Source organism: Dunckerocampus dactyliophorus, chromosome 12 (genome assembly GCF_027744805.1).
Source record: "Dunckerocampus dactyliophorus isolate RoL2022-P2 chromosome 12, RoL_Ddac_1.1, whole genome shotgun sequence".
Taxonomy (NCBI): Eukaryota; Metazoa; Chordata; class Actinopteri; order Syngnathiformes; family Syngnathidae; genus Dunckerocampus; species Dunckerocampus dactyliophorus.
Genome location: NC_072830.1, coordinates 10,301,155 through 10,325,174, shown reverse-complemented (window position 1 = coordinate 10,325,174; position 24,020 = coordinate 10,301,155). Strand labels below are relative to the sequence as shown.

The following is a 24,020-nucleotide window of genomic DNA, read 5'->3' as shown; positions in this document are numbered from 1 at the left end:
ACCTTAAACTTTCACAAATGATACCAGTTCCAGAACCCGCATGATATCCAAGCCAAGATGCTTGACTTACTGTGCTTTACAAATGTTGTCTTGTCTGCACACATTAAAAACAAGACAAAGAGGTTGAAATTCAGCATGTAAGAAGTGAAATACTCATAAGACATCACATCTGAAGGCTGATTGTCACATGACTTACTTGATAGCGGACATGAAATGTGGGCCACAGGCGCGAGACGAAGACGATATGAACGTGATGGTGTACATGAGACCCTGATAGTGCTGCTCGCATGACGCAGGAGATAACACCAAGGCCTGCGTGTGCATCACTGCCACTCACCGCTAACCGCATTCACAACTTCACAAATCATCTTTATATGCTCTTTGTCCTGCTTGACATGTCAGCGCCAAAGATGTCTTTAGCTTCAATTTCCATGACTTTTCCCCACATAAATGCATCAATAAATGCAACATGCATGCATATTTTATATATATGATATATATGATCCAAAATATTAAGTGAACATCAGGCAGCTCATAGGATGGCTCTCATTCTGAATCTTCATCAGGCTTCCTTTACATGGAAAAATGGCATTTTAGTGATATAGTTTGTATACACTGTAGACATTGGAAAAAGCCTACAACTTCAAAAGCAATTAGCTCACCCAATTGCTGTGCTTGTTTTTGAACTGGCCTTGTTGCTAGGCAGATTAACTTACTGTCTTGCGTTACCGATAGAAAAAGTGCTATATAAACTACTTCTCAGATGATTATAAATATCCCCTCTAGTGGCTGTGAGCATATATAGATATAAATAAATATGCCCTCTAGTGGCTGTGAGCAGCATACAGCAATCTGATTGGACGCTTTGTAAGTGCTATGATCTTCCAGCAATATCCTGGAACATTTCATGACGCAGTAACACAGTTTGTGATGATAATAATAATTTATATATGATATTTGTTACATTTATACATTTTATGAAACTGAAAATCCTAAGGGCCACACAGTCATGAGATCAGGAAGACGTAGGTTTGAATCATCTCCACTTGGGCATCTCTGTGTGGAGTTTGCATGTTCTTCCCGTGTGTGTGTGGGTTTTCTCTGGTTACTCCGGAGAAAACCACATTCCAAAAACATGCATGTTAGGTTAATTGGCGACTCTAAATTGTCCATAGGGATGAATGTGAGTGTGAATGATTGTTTGTCTACACGTGTCCTCCCATTGGCTGGTGACCAGTCCAGAGTGTACCCCACCTCTCGCCCAACGTCAGAACACCCCCGCAACCCTAATGAGGATGAGCGGCATAGAAAACGGATGAATGGATCCTAAATGGATCCTAAATGTTGATTCACTAGGAAATGTATGCTAATAAAGAAATGCTAATTAACTCATAATATGAATATGTAATATAACATTTTTGGACAAGTGGTTTGTTTTTAAAGGAGTTGTTTGGAATGTAGTATTTTTTTTTAATTATGAATTAAAAAATGACAAGTACTGCAGGCTGGTGGGCGGAGCTTTAATGTTTCTTGACGTCTCATTGGCTGCCGGTTTTCCTTTAAATCCATCCCAAAAAGTAACTTAGTTCATCCGTCTGTGCTCCGAAGCACGAATACGACGTCTTTGAACAGCAACTTCAAGAGGGAACACTTTTGTGAAGGATAACGAAAATGCAAAAACATTAGCAATGAAGCCAACAATCAAGAGGAGGAAATCGACTTTGAGGTGATATTTGTTTACTTGTCCGGTGAGCGGGGGGCGTAGCACAGGACGCTCCTGATCCTCAGCTCCTCCATCTACGTCTCTATCTCCATCGCTGCGTCTTTTACGCACAGAAAATGGAGCCCAAAGTCCACAGTAGGATGGGCTCCGTGAGCGACTCCACTGACATAATCGAGGGGGGCTATACGGACATGAAACCCCCAAGCGAGCCGCAGTCCTCCTACGGAGACGCAGCAGCAGCGAGCCGCCAAAGCGTGTCTTCCAGCGGGGACGCATTCCTGCTGGAGGCGCCGCGCCTGTACCAGCGTGCAGACTTTTTAAAGTGTGACAGCTCGCCGTGGGACCACTTTGTCAAAGTCCAGGAGCCCAGTTTGTCCGCATCAGAGAGTCTGGATCAAGCTGGCACAGGTTCGAGCCTCGCACCCCCCGCCGCGGCGTGCAAGTTCATCAAGGACGAACAAGAAGCTTCTGTCATCATGGACGCTGCCTGTCCCACCTTCGACCAACCGCCGGACGCCCTCGTTACCTGCTGTCAAGGCGACCGGAAGCAGACACAGTTCGGGTTCGGTGATTTGGAGTACGCACGCTTCGCTCCGGTTGGTCCCAGACCCACTCAAGAATCTTCCCCGAACTTTCTGAGCCAACTGAACCAAGCGGAACAACAGAGGGGAGCTTTACCTGGGAAGGGAACCTTCCACCTGGACCCGACCACCCCCGCACACCCGGCCGTGTACAAGAGCGAGGTTCCCCGCTGGCAGGTGCCCCTGGTTCCCGCCGAGCCGCAGTTCTGGTGTCAGCCTACGGAGGACCAGTTTACACAGGCGTACAATGGAGTCCACGCCCCTGCCATGGTCCACAGGAACCAGACACCTTTCAGCGCTTTTCATGGGTATGTCCACAATCTAGCACAAATATATTATTGACCCCTCTTAACACAATGTCTTATTGCGTCTTCTATCCATGATCCCTCTTTAAATGACACAATAGACTATGTTCCCTTTTTAAAAGTCCACTCTTAAATAAGTCATACATATGTCCCCTTATAAATGTTAAATAAAACAATACAATATTATAAACAATACAATATTATATATTAAATATTAGAAGCCATAATAATACATGTTCCCTCTTAAATGTTAATAACACAGTATATCCCCTCTTAAATGTTGGTAGACTCAATGTTATTTAACATTTAACATGTTATGTAACACTGAAACAGTATGCCCCCCCTTAAATGGTAGAAGAAACAATCAAATATGTTCCCTCTTAAATGCTAGAAGACACAACAATAATACAGTATGTCCCCACTTAAATGGGCCATGAACATGAATAAGTAAGTACAACAGTAAAAGTGATTTCAACAATAAGCTTCTTCCTCACTTGAAAGCCATATTTCTTTCTTCACATCTCAGTGTTACTGTCAACAGGCCACATTCATTCTTTCTGCATTTTTTTTGAGGGGGGGGGGGGGGGGGAGGGGGAGGGGGGGGGCAAAAATGTACAATAACAAAGACACTTTGATGAAAGTACTTTGAAATACTTGAAATACTATTTACTTCACATGAATAAAGTACCTGGCATGAAGTGTTGCTTGTACTTTTTTGTCCAGAATGTCCCCCCAGAGGTCGTGTGTGATCTGCGGGGACGAGGCGTCGGGCTGCCACTATGGGGTTCTGACCTGCGGGAGTTGCAAAGTGTTTTTTAAAAGAGCGGTGGAAGGTAAGCAAGCGAACAAACGTTTAGTTTTTTTCACGGGGACAGACGGTCACTGCTAGCTTGCGTTGCTACATGATGCTACATGCTACATGAACTGTCAAATCAGAAAAAGTTAGTGAAGCTTTTGGAAAGGGATGTGTCATGTGATGTGTCATGTGATCTTCATCTAAGACAAATAAAGGCTTTGATGCTTCAAGTCTTAACTGACCACAACCAAAGTAAACCTCATGTGCTTGTGGAAGAGTATCTAATGACTTGGAAAGTGCTAAGTGTTTTAGCACACCAGGAAGATGATGGTGAAGATGATGACTTTGGACATGTAGACTACAGATACTTAGACCAGACCTCCAGCTGTTTATGCCAGTGTGTCATCGCTACGCCATCTGCGTTGGAGTTGAGTGTGTGCCGTGCAGTTCTCTGACAAAGTGCTAGGGGGCAGTGTTTTCTTTGTGTCGCAAACCTGACGCTGGGCAACTGTTTAGCTTGTTTGCTTCCTTTGTCGCTAATGAGCAGTGGCAACTAAAGCCACATGGAGAATGGTACTGGAACTGAAAGTAATCGTTCCCAAATTGGTGCAGAAGGCTTAAGAAACGATTATGCCAGGCGGAGGAAGAGGAACAGGAAGACTGGAAGGGAACATGACGATATGCTTAGGTTACAACCAGACGTCCCCTTTCGTTGGCCTTGCGATTTGTGGCGTTCCCCAAATTGCTGTGTTTTTTGCTGGTGGAGAACGTAGTTGTGACCATGAACATAAAGAACACATTAAAAATATACAACATAAGGTGGCAAGAAATACTTCAATATCGAATAAAGCAAAGTTTGTCTTTGACCAAAAATCACCCACTCTCTACTCTTTACTGCTCCCTGGTATTAGCATATCTGACTTACTGTGTGGAGATGTGGGCTAATAACTATAAAAGTAATCTTCACTCGCTAAATGTCCTGCAAAAAAGATCAGTTAGGATCATCCATAATGCATAATAGGGAACATACAAATCCTTTATTTCTAAAATCACAAATATTACAATTTTCTGACATAGTAAATTTTCAAACAGCTAAAATTATGCATGGTTAACAACCTATTACCCAAAAATGTCATACAATACTTTTCTACAAGAGCGGAGAAATATGATCTCAGAGAAAAAGTAAACTTAAAACACTTACACACGAGAACAACGCTAAAAAGCCACAGCATTTCAGTATGCGGAATCAAATTATGGAACACAACGAGTAAAGAACTCAAACAAGAAACAATACAAGCAGTTCATGTTTGCAAAATACAAGGAAGCGCCTGTATTTGTTTATTTGTATTCTGTATTTATTATATATGATTACTATTATGATTGTGGAAAAACCTTGACACTTGTATAACCATATTGTTACATTACCTTATCACTTTCTATTCATTAAAAAGATCACGTGAAATACAGGAAGTGAATAAATAAACAGCAACAGGTGTAAAATGAACGGTGGGTAGGATAAATGAGATTTGCTTCTTCCTACTCCTTTTGGACGTGTGGAACTGTCAATTGTATTATGTGATGTGTTCCTCCACTGTAACGTGCATGCATGTTTAAAGAAAATGAAACCACTGCCATGAAGAGCACCGCACAGCCAACGTACAACCTGTAAGCACGTTCCCCATTTTTGTTAATTTTCCAACTATTTCTTCTTATACATTTTGTCATGATATTTTGACTTTATTCCCAAAATATAACTTTTTGCACATCCTCATTTTCCAAAAATGACAACTTTGTTTTGTTTGAAAACAAACACTCTATTCAGGCTTTCCTGTAGGATTTTTTGAAGCTGTGGTGGTGGGCTGCATGGACTGACACATTATAACTTATTTATTTATTAAATTAACTTTTTTCAACAACCGAACCGAGAACATTGCAAAACGGCAAGTTGCTAAAAGCACTGCCAACATTTAAATTGCACTTTATTTACAAAGCACGTCTTCACTCAGTGTGCTCATTTGTCATTAAATACAAGCGTCATGTTTGAACAGAACATTTATAAAAATACTAAGAGACGAAGCAAATATTCTTTGGTGAACTACTCAACATCAGCTGGTGAGCTACTGCTAGCTTACGTGCTAGCTTACATGAGACCCCTGTGATAGCGTCACTATCTTAAAGCTGCCAATACGCTACAACAACTTCGACACACAACTAGTGTTTCGAAGACCTGCTTGTATTATAATGATAACGAGAGAGCAAGATTGTTAAGTGATGCTCTTAAAAAAGTAAGTCGTTATTATCGATGATTGATGTATCCCATGAACGTAATAGCCACTTGTAGCTCCGAGCTAGCTAGATGCCGCCAGCCATGTTTGTACATACAAACATGTCAGGAAGTAGAATGAGATTGAAACGTGAGCGATCACACAGGCTGGCATTGATAGGCTTAGCATGAGACAAGCTGTCGTCAATTGACTTTACAGGCTATTCATTCTCCCGATAGTTAGAAACTAAGTGAAAGTCACGACGTGTCACGTATCTGGTCACATGCGCAAGACAGGTGATTCCGGTGCATGCTTATCAAAACAAAGAGCATGTCACATTTTTATGATATTTTAAATTGTTTTCAAACTAATAGTGGTCAAAATGTGCGTAAATAATAAGCTATATATGTATCTATAGCATATTACTTAAAATTGTTTTCAAGTAAAAAAAAAAACAACCAAATTTTTAAGGTGCAGCGGCTTTTCTTTTGTAGTGGCGCTGCTATTTCAGTTATGCTACTAAAATGAAATGATTTTTCCACATCATATTATGAGTTCATTCTTGTAAAACTGACTATTTTTGTCATTAGAATGACTTTTTTTCTCTTAATATTGCAACAGGAATGAAATATAAATATATTGTGCAGCTATATTGATAAATAAAAATACAGCTCCAATAAATCATATCAAATCAAGCCATCAGGCACCCCTGCAGCTTTATATACACCAGTTTCCCTGTGATTCATTCTCTCATTTGGGCAACACACAACTTACTCGACACGCCTGGAGCGCATAAGACATATGTGGGGTGCACGTGTGGTGCACGACACTCATAGCAATGAAGAAATGTACATTTTGCCCGACACCAGCAAAATGTGCGAAAGACACACATTGGTCATAAGATGACGCACAAAGACAGAAATGCGTCATCTTGTGAGTGTTTGACATGACGGAGACGGCTGGTCTACAGCTTGAAAATCAGCACGTCACACACGCACCCTGCGTGCGTTTCTTGCGTTTTTTGCACGTAGACAGACCGTAGGCGCCCGTACGACCGCTGGAAGTTTGCTCTGCACAGGAAGAGCAGGTCTTATTACGTCAGCCAGGCCTCGCCAAAAAGCTGCCATGAAGAAGTGTTGATGGACATAAAGCTGGTAAAGGTTACAAAGTTATTTCCAAGACTGTAGAAAGTGACCAGTTAGAAACACTTTGCTGCTCTTATCAACAATCAATGACAGAAAGAAACAACTCGAAATGAAAGCAACCAACACGTGACTTCATGGCAGGACACCAGCATGAAAAGAACTGTGTGTGCCTGAAGTCTGCAAAAGAGCACATTAAATGTAATCTATGAAAGAGCTTTGTGGACTCATAAAACTCCAGTATTTGGAAAACACGGTGCTCCATTTGGGGTCAAAGATCATCATAAAAACATCATCCAACCACTTGATACATGACTTGGACCTGCTTGGAATCTCTGAAAGACAAATCATTCATGGTAGGCCTTGATTCACTTCCACAAGCACTGTGCCTCGTCGTATGACGAGGCAAGACACGAAAGATCAAAGAAATGCTGTCATCCTTTTAGACCTGGGGTGTCCAGTGTGCGGCCCCGGCACGTTCTCATAATACAATTTAGCAAGAAAACTACAAGAAAAAACTCTAGAAAAAATGGGAAAATCAGCAGTAATTTTACAAGATTAAAATCCAAATACTAAGAAAAAAAGTTTGTACTCTAGGAATAAAAATACTGTAATTTCACAAAAATAAAGTATGAGGAAAAATATTAGTTCATGTTAACCATTTTAGTTGCAATATTAAAGAAGAAATATACTTTTTAAAGTCATTAAACAAATGAGTTTTTTTCAAAATATTACAAGAAGAAAATATACAAGAAGAAAGTTCAAATAGTTGGAAAATTATAAAGAAAGCAACAACAGAAATGGAAAAAAAGTAGAAATTGGAAAGTCAAAATATGACAAAAAAAACTAACACCCTAACAAAAAAAAAGTAAAAAAAAATAACGTCATCATTTTAGTAGGATAAAGTTGAAATATTATATGAAAATTTGAAAAAAAAGAACAAAGAATAAAGTTGTCATTTTTGGAAAAAGAGGTTTGGGGAAATGTCTTACAAGAAAATATAAAATGTAAGAAGAAAGCCAAAATCGTTGGAAAATTACAAATAAAGCAACAATAGAAATTGAAAAAACTGCAGAAATTTCACGAGAATAAAATCAAAATTTAAGAAAAAAAGTAGTACCTAACAAGAAAAAAGCTGTAATTTTACCAGAATAAACTTGTAATGTTATGAGGGAAAAAAATATTATCGTTTTCATAGGATAAAGTGGAAATATTAAAGAATATCAAAGAATATGAAAGAAAAACACATTATCTTTATTGTTTTTTTGTTTTTTTTTTTAAAAACAACTACACAGACGAACAAACCAACCAACAAATAAAGTAGTAATTTTTAGAAAACTATGTTGGGTCAAAAGTTCATGAGAATAAAGTCAAAAATGTTACAGGAATAAAGTCAGAATTTTAGAAAAGAAAATTTACAAGAGGAAAGTTGAAATGAAATAAAAAATAAAATTTAAATTGAAGAAAAAAAGGTGACGGTGTTATGAGGATAAAGTGACATGACAAAGCTGACACGCACTATTTGAAATGTCTATAAGTTACGTATGTAAACGTATATAAGCATAGCTTAAAGTGGCCAAGAGGCATCCTTTCTTTTGTGGCCCCCCCTGGAGGAAAAGGTTTGGACACCCCTGCTTTAGACGCTTTCTATGTGGCTAAAGATGACATTTATTGAGAAAAGCATTGACATACTTTTTCTTTCCACAGTAAATGAGATTGAAAGTTGCTTGTTGCTTACAAACATGATCACCCTGACCAGCGTTCAGCGTGTTCTCCAGCTGGTTATCGCGTTTTAGAAGATACAGAAGACATACAAAGTCTCAGCATGGCCGTGTCACCGTGTCCTTCGCGCTATCTTCTTTTCTGCCTCACATCTTTCCTCAGAACAGCGACTGACTGCAGAGAGTAAACATCCAAGAGTCCTCCAACCTCCCCTGTTTCTGTCCTCCATGTTTGTCCCATCATGACCGTGCGTGTGTCTTGTGTCCTCTCACCCCGCAGGACATCACAGCTACCTCTGCGCCGGGCGCAATGACTGCATCGTGGACAAAATACGCAGGAAAAATTGTCCCGCGTGTCGCCTTCGAAAGTGCTACCAGGCGGGGATGATGCTGGGAGGTAACCTTGGTAGTCCTTCAACTTGATCAGCAAAGGAAAGTCAGCCATTTTGGATCACAGGGGCCAGTCATAAAATTGCGCCTTTTTTTTCTCATTAGAAAAAATTTTGTCTCCCGCATATAGCGGCCAAAATGCCGACTCAAGCAGAAGCTTCATGCATGAAAAAGTTTTGTTTTTCAATCAATGAAGCCGTCGTGTGTAGACTTTAATTACTGAGTCCTAGCTCAGTCACAATCATTCACAAGATCCACACAAACTGTCAGTTGTTCCACATAAAAAAAACATCTTCTTTGGAGCTTGCTACTACAGTGAGCTGCTGGTTTATTTCCTGGTGTGAGACAATGTGCACTGGTCAATACTGTAATGCCGCTTGTTGTGGGGAAGGAGAGACTCACGTCGCCGATGCACTTTAATCGCTTGATTAACAGCGGTTTATTAAGCTAGTAGTTCTTTACAACTTTTATCCGCAGTCCCACAGTGCCCTCTACTGGTCAACATGTAACAGTATAATTATATGTATCTGCAAACACAACACGCTTCTAATCACAGACTTGTTAATATGTGTGCACACAAATTCAAAATGGCCGCCAACCTGTCTATAACGGCCACCTGTCTATAGCGGCCACTGTTGCCGTTTCCCTTTAGTGGCCGGTATAGACAGGTTTGACTGTATGACTTTTCGTGAAGTTACTTTTTTCTCATAATATGTCGTTTGTGTAAAATTATGACTTTTTTAATTACTCCTGATTTTTCTATTGTTTAAAGTTATTATGTTAAAGTATATTTTTAGAATATGCTGCAGGCCAATAAAAAAAAAAACAACACTTTGGACGCCCCTGGAACCTTGCTTGGGGGGTCAGGGTTGCCATGGAGACCTGGCTTAGCTTCAGCTGGGAGGAGACTTTGTGATGACGTCGGTAGTCCTGGCTGGGATTGTTGGCAAGGATGAAAACAACACACTGGAGTCTTTGAGCTTGTAAATGAATCGTCTAGAATACGAATCCACCTCTGCTTGTTCATGTATCCAAACAAGTTTCCCTTTAGACATAAATCAGCTGTTCCAAGGTCAAAGTGTCCTCCTTAAGTCATTAAAGTTCAGAAAAAAGGGCAAAACACAAAGAAAACAGGAATCAGAATTAAATAAAAAGTGTTTGCTTTCTCTCACATTTGTCTTCTCAGGTAGGAAGTTGAAGCGCTTCGGGGCCTTCAAAGCTTTGGGCTTGGCCCCGCCCATGATGTTCCAGTCCCACGTGGCCATGTCGGGAGACAACCAGGCCCTGACCTCCGCGGCGTGCATCTCGGGCATCCACGAGGTGCCGTTCTCGCAGCAGATCATGGGGATTCTAGAAAACATTGAGCCGGAGATGGTGTACTCGGGTTACGACACCTCCCAGGCCGACATTCCTCACCTCCTCCTCAACAGACTCAACGAGCTGTGTGAGAAGCAGCTGCTGTGGATCGTAAAGTGGTCCAAGTCTTTGCCAGGTAACCTTGCTTGGGGGTCAGGGTTGCCATGGAGACCTCGCTTAGCTTCAGCTGGGAGGAGACTTTGTGATGACGTCGGTAGTCCTGGCTGGGATTGTTCATCTGTAAAACATCAGTCATTTTTTTCACATAAAAATATTTGGAAAATAGATTTTTTCACCTTTTAGAAAGAAAGTCGTAATGCGATGATTTGCTACGAAAGTCAAAAGTTTGGAGGCACTTTCCCATCTTATCCAACGTGTCCAAACGTTGGAACTCTAGAGGGTTGCTTTCAAGGCAGGTCAATGTTGGTGCATATCACAGATGGAGAATTATTCTTCCAGCTGCTCAGTTATAGCCTGCTTGTATCGGGGCACCGAGTGGGGCTGCACACTCACTTTGTAACGCATGTTAGCGCCACCCGCAGGTCTGCAGTGGAACTGCCTCACTCAGCATGGCTTTTTTTTTTATTGATTAAAAACTTTGTTGTTCAGCCTTGGCGGAGGTCTGTTCTCCTGCATGACATACACTTATTGATCTACTTATATAGATATATACTACAGATATAGACTATATAGACAGGTGTTCTTCATATTATTCATAGTTGCTGACAGTTATTGATCATTTGCTCTACTGTTATTGATAGCCAATCATACTGTTATTGATAATTATTCATATTGGTATTGGTCATTATTATTATTATTACATTATTAATACTTGCATATTGTTATTGATAGTTCATGTTGTTGAATTTTTTTTGTTGGTTCTTCATATTGTTATTGATATTAATAGTTGACATAACTAATCACTTGACATTGATATTCATATTGTTGTTGACATTTTTGATGTTGTTATTGATAGTTCTACATATTGATTGTTTTGATATGCATTCATGTTGTTATTGATAGTTACTGACATTGATATGATTGATGCATGTAGTTATTGATATTATAGTTAATCTGCGGTGGCAGAAAAAAGGGGTCTTGATATGCGGGTTAGGTGTAAGACAACCACAAGACAAGATGATGTCATATCGATAACCTGGTAAGGTATTGATATTGTTGATAGTTACTGACATAATATTGATATTATAATAGTTAGTGACATTATTGACAAGTTATTGACATTGTAGTTCCTGGAAAGAGAAGGAATGATGCTCACCTTACGTTGGATTTGCTTTTTTTCCTCTTCAGGTTTCCGCAATCTTCACATCAATGACCAGATGACGCTGATCCAGTACTCGTGGATGAACCTGATGGTTTTCTCTCTGGGTTGGCGTTCCTTCCAGAACGTCACCAGAGAGTTTTTGTACTTTGCTCCAGACCTGGTCCTCAGCCAGTGAGTGTCATCATCATCATCATGGTCGTGATTTTGAGTGTAATTGTGTCTGCTGGGCGTGTCCCGTCAGGGAGCAGATGAGAAGGTCGCCCATCTACGATCTGTGCTTGGCCATCCAGTTCATTCCTCAGGAGTTCGCCAACCTCCAGGTGACCCGCGAGGAGTTCCTCTGCATGAAAGCCATCATCTTACTCAACACAGGTGAGCCGACCTGCTCCACATTGTCATCATTCAGCAGCACAGGAGGTGAGGGACGACCTTGTTTCTTGTGCCGTCAGTGCCGCTGGAGGGTCTGAAGAGCCAGTCGGCGTTTGAGGAGATGCGTCAGAATTACATCCGCGAACTGAGCAAAGCCATGCACGTCAAGGAGAAGAGCGTGATGGCCAGCTCGCAGCGCTTCTACCACCTCACCAAGCTGATGGACGCCATGCACGAGGTAAGCCCCGCCCCTCTCCCCCGCCACAAGGCACGTCGGGTAACCCCACCCTCTCTCCTGACAGATCGTGAAAAAGGTCAACCTTTTCTGCCTGAGCACGTTCATCCAGGCCGATGCCATGAACGTGGAGTTTCCTGAGATGATGTCGGAGGTCATCGCCTCCCAGCTTCCCAAGGTGCTGGCGGGCATGGTGAGACCACTCCTCTTCCACCCAAAGTGACGACGCCCCTTCCTGGATGCCCTCTCTTCACATTTACGTCTCCATGGAGTCCAACTGCAAACCTTCTTGAATAAGCATTCAACTTCTTTCATTGTCTACTTCTAACCACAAACTGTACAAAAAAAAATACTTCCTACAAAAAGCAACACAATAAAGCAGAACAATTACAATCAATCTGTTCCAAGGTCAAACTGCCACCATCATAACATTTGCAACTGTGCAGGCAATGTTTGAAGTTACATTTGACAGAAATCCATATCACAATGAAACTGAATAAAAGTTCATATGAAAGTGGCCTTCTGCTTTCTGAAGTCTCATACAAGTGTAAAAAGAAGCTAACCACTGAACAAAAAACATCCTTAATGATGTGAAAATGATTGGCCTCATCGAATACTGTAAACATTAACTACTAAATGTAAAAAGAAGCACTGTAGAAACAAGTAGAAACATTTCCATGGGAATTTGAAATTCACCTGTTACTACTCTCGGTCTTATTTTAACCTGTGTAGTATGCTAACAATGCTAACATTTCGCATGCTAACAGCCACACGGGCACCTGTGCTGAAGTGCTAAATGGCAATGTGATGTACAAAATGCAAAAAATGCTAAAGCTAGCACTTAGCAAGATAGGTACTATCTAGACCGACTGTCCTGTTTTCCTAGGACATGTCCTGGTTTTCATTCATTTGAGTGACATTAGGACACTCACTTTAGATTAGTGTTAAGCCAAGGAAAAAGCTACACATACGCAGGGAGTTAATTTTAGAGAACATTTTTCCTGAAACTATTGCTTACAGTCCAAAACGTAACAAGCATGCGACCTAAAGGAGATGTCTTTGGTTCTAGATAGTATTTTATAATATAGCAATAGCATACTTGAAATGTAATCAACGTCTTTGAGGAAACTTGGGAGTATCAATTGACGAGTGTGCTGGTTTTCACTCATCAAAATATGGTCACCCCCACTGCCATCAACAGAAATTGTGTTTTTTTTTTTTGCTTCTGGGAGAATCCTAATGAAATGTACTTTGTAACAATGCCAAAAAGGTTAAAGAAATAAAACATCCACTGTGAGTAATGTCATAAAAAGAGTGGGGGATTTGAAAAGACGCACACACAAAAATAACGACTTGATTGTTTTTATTCATAAAGGTGGAAATGGCCAGCACACACACGGGAGGCATTTACGGGACATGCCTGTTGATTATGATTATTATTTGGCCGCCACGCTCTGTCAAGGTCACCTGACAATGTCATGCTGGCAAAGCAGGAACAAGTTATCTTGGCACGGGCGGCTCGTACTTCCCCAACTACTGTACACCTTCACCCCCCCCCCACGCAGTACAGTAACCTTTCACTTGCTGATAACTCGGGTGTTTTGTTGTACATAACACCATAACATCATCATCATCAAATACGCTGGTACACCAGAGTACCACAAGACAAGGACATATTATATTATTATTATTACACATACAGCAGATTTCATATCTCGTTGACAGCAGTGTGATGATGGCAGTTACAGTAAGGTGCTTCCTTTTTATGCTTTTCTATCACAGCTTGTTCAGTCTGATTCCATCTATGAGGGATAATACCATAGAATGTATACATGGACTTACTGTACCAACACAAGTGATTGTGTCTTTCCCACGCGGCGCACGAGTGCTGCCAGTCTGGAGGAGTGCGGTTCAATGAGGGGAAAGATGAATTCGGACATTTCTTGTGACACTGTGAAGTCGAGCATCGTCCCCTCCCTTGTCATTCATGTCAGCATACAGCATATCATGCACTGTCACCCCTCAGCAAGCACACGTTTGTTGCTGGATGTTGGTGACTTTAGTTGTCAATGGCGACTAAACCAGCACGTTTTCTGGTCTTTTGGGTGAGACATTTGTTTGTGGTAGCGTCATGATCCGGGGCCGCACGAATGGTGCTGGCACTGGGGAACTGCGGTTCATTTTTGAGAAAGATGAATTCCAACATTGTTCCTGAGTTGAATGAGGCATAACAGCATGCAGCATATCATGCACTGTCTTCCCGTTTGGGACATCAAAGTATCCACTCAGCATAAACACTTTTTGATAGAAAATAATAAAACTAGAAACTTTTTGATTGTGGCTTTTGGTGGCACTTTATCAACTGAATTTCGTCCGGTGTTAAAAAGATGAGTGTTTGAAATGTCAGTGCAGTCTTGTATTGGTCTGATGATGATCACATGACTCCTGCTCGCTTCACTCCACTGCTGCCTGTTGATTCATTTCAAGATTTTATTGTTTCTTTCAAATGCCTAAATGCATCTTTGCACACGCCCAATAGAGCACTGAGGTCATGTGGCCACCCTACGGAACCCCCCCCCGCAAACTAAAAGTATGTCAGCATTTTTGAAATCAGCAGTAAAAAGTCAGCCTTACAATACTTTGTTTTACTTGCTTGTATTTTTTCATGATTGTATTTTTCCTGAACACGTGCAGCACTTTGGGCCAGCATGAACTCTTTGTTTGAAATCTGCTTTATCAACAAAACGTCACCGTTTTCTGGCGTTGTTTAAACATTAAAAATAGCTCTGATAACCGATAATTTTAAAAAACACTCCAATGAGGCAAGATTACCCGTACTGTGCGGGTGAGCAAATCAAGCGCTCCTTTTCCAAACAGCCGAGGAAGACATTTCGTCTGCTAGTTGTACCAAATGCTCCACAAAAAAAACATAGAGCACAAAAAAAACCTTATCAGCCACCTGAAACGCCAGCGCTGCAGCATTTGAAAAGTGCAAAAGGTTTTCCAGAGATCTCCGTGGCGTCATAACGGCTACTCGGAGCGTGTGTCCGAATACAGTGCACCTTGTTGGGCCACAGCAGGTGGCTCCCTCCGCTCTGTACTCTGGTTCTCCTGATAGTAGTGATGTGGTCGTAGTAACGTCATATTTGATTAGGATGAATCAGGTACAGTTGGTCAAATCCTAATTTCTTCCAGTCCTTCTTACCTCCAGGTGTGCACAAACTACACTTCAATCTAAATTGAAAGAAATAGATATAAAAAAGTGATTGATTATCGGTATCGTACTGGTTTTGAGAAGCAGAAAGTTATCGGTATCATGCATCCCTAATACCGTATTTATACAATGGCTGACATTATATACTGCTATACAGACTTTACACGGACTACTCTTAAATATATCCAACTTAACTTGGTGTTGCATTGTCCCTTGACTGGACATAGTGTTATATAAAGAAATAGAAAGTGCCATGTGCCTGTTCCACAAAGGAAAAGTGCCGGACAATGCTCTGCTTCACATGTTGGAATGATCTTTGGAATGATCTTTCCCTAAGAAAAACCCATTACACCATTACACTACCATTACACTACCATTGCACTACCATTACACTACCATTGCACTACCATTGCACTACCATTACACTACCATTACACTACCATTGCACTACCATTGCACTGCCACCACCTTGCTTGACTGACAAAATCCTTGCTATAAATATGTAGACAATAATGGCTGTGTATTGATGGTAAATCTATATTTGCTGTCCACTGACTACTCTAAATTATATGCATGTTTACTTTCTATGGTATTGTCCCTCAGGAATTGCGTGAGTGTGCTGATGTAGCAGGACATGAAGACGAATTTATGGGGAGAATAAAAAGGTTGCTTTGGTCGTGTGGCTTAAAAACATCAGTGCAGGCGGGGCTGGAGGAACAAATCATCTTAATTACAAACACATTTCATAAAGAGAAGGAGGTATGTTTGTTGTTTTCTAGCAGAGTTGAAGCAGTTAGAAAGCATCCAGGTGTGATCACGACTTCCATGGATATCACGAATGAAAAAGCCTTTACAAGAAGATGACATAGTTCTCGGGGATTAAACCTGTTTTTCCTTCGTATGTTGCCTGCAGCCAGCCTGGTTCCACTGACGGGTACACTGCCACAGCAAAAGCACATGAAAAAATAGCACAAATGGGAGGTCAGAGTGTTCTTTACAAGCAGGATGCTCTTACTTCACACACACACGCACACACACACGCACACACACACACACACACACACAGAGCATAAACAAGAATGATGATACAGTAGATTAATGACCGTAGCTTTATGAAAGATGGAGTCTGGCTAATGTGCCGCCATAAAAAGCTTTGTGCAGTTAGCGGCTAAATGGCGACGCGTGTTTGTTGACGGCTTTTTTTGCCAGAGAAAACAGGGTGCCTTCCATCACGAGGTTACTGTGACCTGCCTCCCTCCCTGCTGCTCGCCGGCCAAGCACGCTCGTCACGGAAAAGGCAATAAAAAATAAAAAAGTGGTGTTTTGGATTTTAACATGGTAGTGTAAGCTGGGATGGAGCTGCTGAAGATAAGAAACGTGTGTGCGTGTGCGTGTGCGTCTGTGCGTGCGCGTACCATTTGGTACCACTCGTGCGCAGTTTTGGCTGTACTCACCATTGCTGAAGTGCGCCCCCTGGGGGAAGCTGAGCTCGTGGCTGTGCTCCGCCTCACACGAGTACACGGCCTTGGCGTCCCTGTCACGGCACAAGCGTACAATAGTTCACTTGTCATATCAGTGTAACACACAGACAATGCAGACAATACACTTCCACGAATATACATGCAACACAGTACTGTTTAACACTCATTTATAACCCACAAGGCATGCTGGGTAGCCCACACACACTTTCCCAACAGCAAGTTACCCAGCATGCCTTGCACCCACAAGGGTACAAATGAGTATATTGTTTTGCATGTGAATTAGTGTGTTAGTCTTTATTTCCCTACCAACAAAGTCTGTGGTGCAGCTACATGGTGTGTTTCACGTGTTACTTGGTGTGTTATTTTCAATCACACTGTGGAAGGCGGGGGATGACATCCTGTTAGGGTCAGGGGTGTCCAAAGTGTAAAGAATAGTAAAACAGTAAAAATGGGGAACAACAACAGCAGTAATTTTGGCTGATTTATATTTTTTTCTCATATTATGACAAAAAAGTTGTAATTTTATGAGAATAAAGTCATAACATCATGAGAAAAACGTTATTTTATGAGAATAAAGTTGTCATATAATGAGGTAATTATTCAAATAAAAACACTGAATAAAAAATAAATCACAAGTAAAATTAATGCAAATTAAAGATGAAATATTAAATAACTTTTCTAAAGTTGTCATATTTAATGACTGTAGATGACCGTGTAAAAAATAAATATGTAAACTTGGAACTTGGAACTGAAAATTTGGTTGCAAAAATGTATAACATAATATGTGAACAAGAAAAAGTGTAATTAAGTAGTAAAAGTGGAGATTAATAATAGGCTTTTTCACCGACATGACAAAGATGAGATGTAGGCTGTTTAAAAAAAAATATATATTTATAACTTCTTAGCATATGTACATGGTTTTAAAAATGTCAAATATCAAAGTGACCGGTCCATTCTTTGATTTTCACTATGTGGCCCTTGATGGAAAGAGTGTGGACACCATTGTTTGTTGTCAAGAAACTTAAATGTTTCAGAACATCAAACTAATTTAAATATCAGTCAATGATATTGACTGATATTTAACACAAATGAACACAAAATGCAGTTTTCAAATGAAAATTTTTATTATTAAGGGTGAAAAAAAATCTAAACCTACACGGCCCTGTGTGAAAAAGTGATTGCACCCCCGTTAAAACATAACTGTGGTTTATCACACCTGAGTTCAATTTCTCTAGTTATAAAGCACTTTCTAAAGCAGAGGGATTCCAGCGAAACAACCAACCAGTGCGAGCCATTATCCACAAATGGCGAAAACATGAACAATGCTGAACATTCCCAGGAGTGAAAATTAGAGACCCCACAACAACATCCAATGAACTGCAGGCCTCACTTGCCTCAGTTAAGGTCAGTGTTCATGCCTCCACCATAACACATAAAGCAAAAATGGCCTGCATGGCAGAGTTGCAAAACGAAGACCACTGCTGAACAAAAAGAACATTAAGGCTTGTGTCAATTTTGCCACAAAGCATCTTGATGATCCCCAAGACCTTTGGGAAAAACTCTGTGGTCTGACGAGACAAAAGTTGAACCTTTTGGAAGTTGTGTGTGTCTTGCGTAAAAGTAACGCCGCATTTCAGAAAAAGAACATCATACCAAGAGGAAATTATGGTGGTGGCAGTGTGATGGTCTGGTGCAGTTTTGCTGCTTCAGGACCTGGAAGACTTGCTGTGATAAATGGAACCATGAATTCTGCTGTCTACCCAAAATTCCAGAAGGCGAATGTCCGGCCATCTGTTGGTGACCTCAAGTTGAAACCAACTTGGGTTCTGCAGCAGGATCATTATCCAAAACACACCAGCAAGTCCACCTCTGAATGACTGAAGAAAAACAAAATGAAGACTTTGGAGTGGCCTAGTCAAAGTCCTGACCTGAATCCTATTGAGATGCTGTGTCATGACCTTAAAAAGGCGCTACATGCTGGAAAACCCTCCAATGTGGCTGAATGACACCAATTCTGCAAAGACGAGTGGGCCAAAATTCCTCCACAGCGCTGTAAGAGACTCATTGCAAGTTATCACAAACACTTGATTGCAGTTGTTGCTGCTAAGGGTGGCCCAACCAGTTTTAGGGTTTCGGGGGCAATCACTTTTTCACACAGGGCCGTGTACTGAAGGTTTGTATTTTTTTTCTGCCTTAATAATAAAAAGTTTCATTAAAAGTTTAATTTTTGTGTTCAGTTGTGTTGTCATTGACTAATATTTAAATTTGTTTGATGATCTGAAACATTTAAATGTGACAAACATGCAAAAAAAAAAAAGAAATCAGGAAGGTGGCAATCCCATTTTCACACCACTGTATATTGTAAATATGGGATTGGAACTTCAAGTCCTTCATGGATACGTATGGATGTACAAATTAATAGATAAATAAATCCATATTGTAGTTTTGTTGGCATATGATAGCATGTGAGTAGCTTGGATTTGCCAAATAGTTAAGTTATTTAACAGAGTTTATTATGTGAGTGGGTACCTTCCTACTGGAGCGGACTGCTGGGCCGCGGTGTCGTCAAAAAGCACGGCTCTGGCAGCCACCCTGGCAGGGAAAAGGAGGGGAAACAATGCTTGAATCTTCCTCCTGCTGCATTCTAGAAAGGTTCTGCTTGTGACGTCTCTTAACGACCCGCTAAAATACCCACTCACTCCCCCCTGCTTGGAATGAAGTGAAAGGCCAACGACACAATACGGGAACTTTCCTTCATCCTCTTTGCACTCGACCCCGCAGCCGCTGCGACCTCCGAGCGAGTCAGGAGAAGGCGAGGAGACAGTGGGGGTGATTACTCAAGAGGCCATGTGAGTCATTCACACGCGCGCCAAGCTAGATATTTGTCCCGAGGATGATGAGGAGGAGGAAGAAGGAGGAGGAGGAGTGTTGTGGGTCACATCAACCTCCAGAGCTGCAGAATTAAGAGCAGCTTTCCCACTGCACAGCAGATAAATAAATCCTCTTAAAAGCGGGCCAAGGAGAAGGGAGGAGGGGAGAGTGGACCACCTCATGGTTTGGATTTTCAAATAATTGCATCTGTGCGGATGTATGATAAATACACGTGACTCCTCCGTAGTAAACTAGGTAAGCTGACACTAGGGGTGGCCACCTCGTGATTCGATGCGATTACGATTCAGAGGCCTGCGATCTACGTAGGACATCAAGAAGGAAGAAGGGAAGACTTTTGGCTCTGAAGAAGTACAAGGCAGACAAAGCATTCTAATTGTGAATGTAGTATTCCATAGTGGCCACTAGGTGTCGGTGTTCGGCGAGACAGGCACTAGAACCCTCACTCAGGTTCCCTTCGGAACACATTTACCGTGACTCTGCTTGAGCAGGACTTTTATTCACGTCTTAGATGGCTTATTTACTCTTATTCTGTCTACTATGTTGGCTAATATGAGCGTTAAGCCATTTAAAGCCACAAGGAAGTACGCTGGAAGTATGATGTAAAAAAAAAAACAAAACAAAAAAACGCTAACGTGAGTCTACTTTACCTTATTTATGTCTAATTATCGCTGATTATGTCTACTATATTGGGTAATAGGAGTAGAAAGGTGACTACAGGGGTGCTATTTCATGTTTTGAGGGCTTTAATAATGTTAATAAGCATATTTAGAAGGCTGTTAAAAGGTTTTCTATGTCTAATATGTCTTATTTTCTCTTATATCTACTATGTTGGCTAATAGGAGTGTAAAGCTGACTATCATTTCATGTCTAGAGGGCTCTAATAATGTTTAGAAGATTGTAAATAGGTTTTCTAGGTTGGCATAACCATGAAAGTATTCAGTTTATTAATATTGAATGCCACTTTTACAAACACACTGAAATTCGGTTATCGTGGTCGGGTCTGGAACCAATAAACCGCCCTAAAGGCGGTACGACTGTATAACAAATTAAAAAATAATAATAATAATAATAATAATAATAACCTGCAGTGTGAACATCACCCTAAATGCGATGGTGCATGTGCAGCAGTGTGAAAAGAATACTTTAGTGAGTTTATTTCAGGTATTTACACTGAGCTGGGTCTTTGGTATCCGTTCCCAGCCGAGGCTCTGCCCCTTCGTAGGCTCTCCAGCTTGGGCGGGAGCAGCAGGTGATTGACGAGTGAGAGGTTTGGTGAGGATGCTGAGCAGCTCCTGTGACCTGGAGGTAGACAAAGCAGATCAGTACAATAATGAAGATTGGATTGGTTTTTGTGTGTTTACCTTCAAACACAAGCAGAGATTTGAGGGAGGGGGCAGCAGGGAGGAGGTCAGGTGGTCTGGGTTCCGTCTTGCAGTGAGGGGCCTTTCTGGGTGCGGCGTCGAGAGACAACACGCTGAGGGTGTCCTCAGACTCCGCCTCCTCCTTGGAGCTGGACTCGGTTTTGCGGGGGCCAGTGGAATGCAAGGTCGCAGCGTCAGGGAGCGGCACGACCTTGACCTGAGGGGAGGAGGAGGAGGACGCTGCCTTGGAGGAGGCATTGTGCTCTGAGGAGTGCGAGGACAGAGACTCCATGCTGCCTGCGGGAGTGCTGTCAGGACTGCTGCTGCAGGGCTCGCCTATGCGGGGGGGGGGGGTTTGGGGGCACACCAGCCTTCATTAAAACCTGCTCAAGTCAATTCTTGTGTGATCTCATCATTACTCCATGATGCATCACTATTATTACTTAGCAAAATGACACAAAATTATTTAACTTATTGATTAAAATATGACTCAAATGGAGCACATGCATATTGAACAGAGTGGTCCAAGAACGGATCCCTGAGGGACTCCACTGCCAATACTGAGAAACTGGAGAGCTTTCCAGAATCTCCACACACTAAAACATTCAAAAGCATAACTTGTGGAGATGACACAGACTTCTTTGACTTTGGTGCTCACTTTCTGCATCGGCCAGACACAGCGTGGGGGTGTAGATGCTGCGAGGCTTCCGGGGGCTGCTGGACAGACAAATGGCTCTGCTTCTGCGGGAACCGGGGCGGCTCTGAGGTTGCAGCAGGGGAACGTTGGGGTCCGGAGGCTGATGAAAGATCTTGAGAGCCGTTAGTCAAAGATTAGATAAATTAGTTAAAAGCCCGCAATCAATGAAGCCAAGAAAGACACAGCAGGGCAACACAGATGCATCACAGTCAATCACAATCAATCAATTCATCCATCAATCTTCTACACCGCTTATTCTCGCGAGGGTAGCGGGGGTATGCTGGAGCCCAGCATCGCAATCAATTTCAGTATTTTTTACAGCTCATTTAAAGTTCATTCAAAGAGTGAAACTTTTTATTTAGAAATTATTTCATAAGACTTATTTAAACAATAATTCAATATGAAATAATAATAAATAATTTACAACAATAATTCCTAAAATATTTTGAACTAATTTTCTAAGACTAATTTAAACAATTATTTAATTTGAAATAATAATTAATTTATTACAATAATAATTCCAAAAATAATTTGAAATTATTTGGACATTTATTGAGTGAAGTATTTCAAGAATGTCTTCCTTTTTTAAATGATTTTTTTTTTTATGATTTTGAAGATTATTTTATACAGTGCATAAAACCCCCAAATTCATCTCATAAAAATGGTCAAAAAGTTCAATATTGTCCACACAAATTCATTTTGCACTATATTCTCATTTACGAAGATGCGCCTGCATATTTTAAAGTTCGGTCCAAACCACTACTTTCACTCTACTTGAAATACAGCAGATATGTTCGATTTTTTAACATTTTCGATAGACATTTATGACTCACTTTGTTGAAGTTCTCAATCAGAATTTCCACCACAATATTCTGGAACTTGATATTCATCATGGCGGCCACGGTCTCCTCTTGGGATCGCATCAGGGTGGGCCCAAAGATGACACCCAAGTTGGACACCGTCATCATGTTGGACTGGTTCTGGGCGGAAACTCTGCAGGCGGAAAGAAAGACAACGCAACACGTCAACGCCAACAGAAAGCTTTGAGCTACACCAGGGGTGTACAAAGTGCGGCCCGGGGGCCATGTGCGGCACATTTTTTTTATTGGCTCATGGAACATTCTAAAAATATCATTTAACAAGAAAACTCCCCAAAAAAACAACAGCAGAAAAATTGGAAAAATCAGCAGTAATTTTACAAGAATAAAGTCAAAATATAAAGACAGTAATGTTGTACAGTAATCTAATGAGAAACCGTCTGTCATCATAATATTATGAGGAAAAATAATGTCATTTGAGTTTTTAAAGTTCTAATATTCCGAGAAAGAAACTAAAGAAAATAAAGTTGGAAAAAAAATATAATATGAGATCAAAATGTAAATATTATGGTAATAAAGTCATTATTATGAGAAGAGAAGTTACAAAAAGTTGAATTAGTTTTCTTTAATTTAATTTTGTTTAAAAAAAATAGCAGTCATCTTACAATAGTAAAGTCAAAATATTAAGACAAAAACGTCAGATTGTAAAAAAAAACAAAAAAAAACAAAGTTGCAATTTTCCAAGATTAAACTAGTACTATTATGAGGAAAAATAATGGAATTTTAGTAGCATAGATTTTAAAGAAAAAAGATGTATTTTTTTGTTGTAATACTATGTGAAACAACCCAAAAATAAAGCTGTAACTTTTAGAAAATGCAGTTGGGGAAAGAGTTATAATTTTATGAGAAATGTAAATGTAAATATTATGGGAATAAAGTTATATTTTTATGAGAAGAAAAATGAAACAAAAACAAAAAAAAGCAGAAATGGAAAAAAAAACAGTATTTTTTTTTTACAATAACGTTATATGAAGAGAAAAAAAGTCATACTGTAACAAGAAAAATGTTTAAAAGTTGTAATATAAGAAAAAAATAAAGCTGTCATTTTTGGAAAATTAGGCTGGGGAAAAAGTTATATTATGGTAATAAAGTAATAATATTACGAATTTTTTTTTTTACGAAGATAACTTTACAGGGGTGGCAAACCTTTTTACTCGCGTGCCGCATTGAGTTAAGAAAATTGGCCAGAGTAGATATTTGATACACGCACACTAGTTTCAGTTTCTAATTCTAACTGTCCACCTGGAATTATTTGTCTTTTCTGTAAAAGTGTCATACAATCTGCGTATGTGCTTGTGTCCATTTTTTCAGGAGCACTTTAAACATCAGACCA

At 40.6% G+C, this 24,020-nt stretch overlaps 2 protein-coding genes across 7 annotated transcripts in view; one reads left to right on the top strand and one right to left on the bottom strand.

Moving 5' to 3' along the window:
• The first annotated feature begins 1,570 nt into the window (after positions 1–1,570).
• On the top strand, positions 1,571–14,538 carry pgr (progesterone receptor). Of its 2 annotated transcripts, XM_054795054.1 has the most exons (8): positions 1,571–2,612; positions 3,333–3,442; positions 8,813–8,929; positions 10,109–10,414; positions 11,587–11,731; positions 11,802–11,932; positions 12,010–12,167; positions 12,232–14,531. In XM_054795054.1, the coding sequence occupies exons 1-8, from the start codon at positions 1,840–1,842 to the stop codon at positions 12,385–12,387; spliced, it is 1,896 nt and encodes a 631-aa protein (XP_054651029.1). In that variant the 5' UTR covers positions 1,571–1,839; the 3' UTR covers positions 12,388–14,531. The 2 variants fall into 2 exon arrangements, with proteins under 2 accessions (XP_054651029.1, XP_054651030.1); XM_054795055.1 differs by lacking the exon at positions 8,813–8,929 and having other exon boundaries at positions 12,232–14,538.
• LOC129191583 (rho GTPase-activating protein 42) overlaps positions 13,501–24,020 on the bottom strand; it is a 103,984-nt gene continuing 93,464 nt past the window's right edge. For 3 of the 5 annotated variants that reach the window (XM_054795047.1, XM_054795049.1, XM_054795052.1), the window contains 7 exons: positions 22,643–22,802; positions 21,771–21,921; positions 21,113–21,448; positions 20,921–21,050; positions 19,389–19,451; positions 16,833–16,912; positions 13,501–16,317 (listed from right to left, as the gene is read on the bottom strand). In XM_054795047.1, the coding sequence (XP_054651022.1) occupies positions 16,229–16,317; positions 16,833–16,912; positions 19,389–19,451; positions 20,921–21,050; positions 21,113–21,448; positions 21,771–21,921; positions 22,643–22,802 (1,009 nt within the window). In that variant the 3' untranslated portion in view covers positions 13,501–16,228. Of the gene's footprint in view, positions 16,318–16,832; positions 16,913–18,801; positions 18,910–19,388; positions 19,452–20,920; positions 21,051–21,112; positions 21,449–21,770; positions 21,922–22,642; positions 22,803–24,020 lie in introns of those variants that run through there. The other 2 variants (XM_054795048.1, XM_054795051.1) reach the window with 2 other exon arrangements.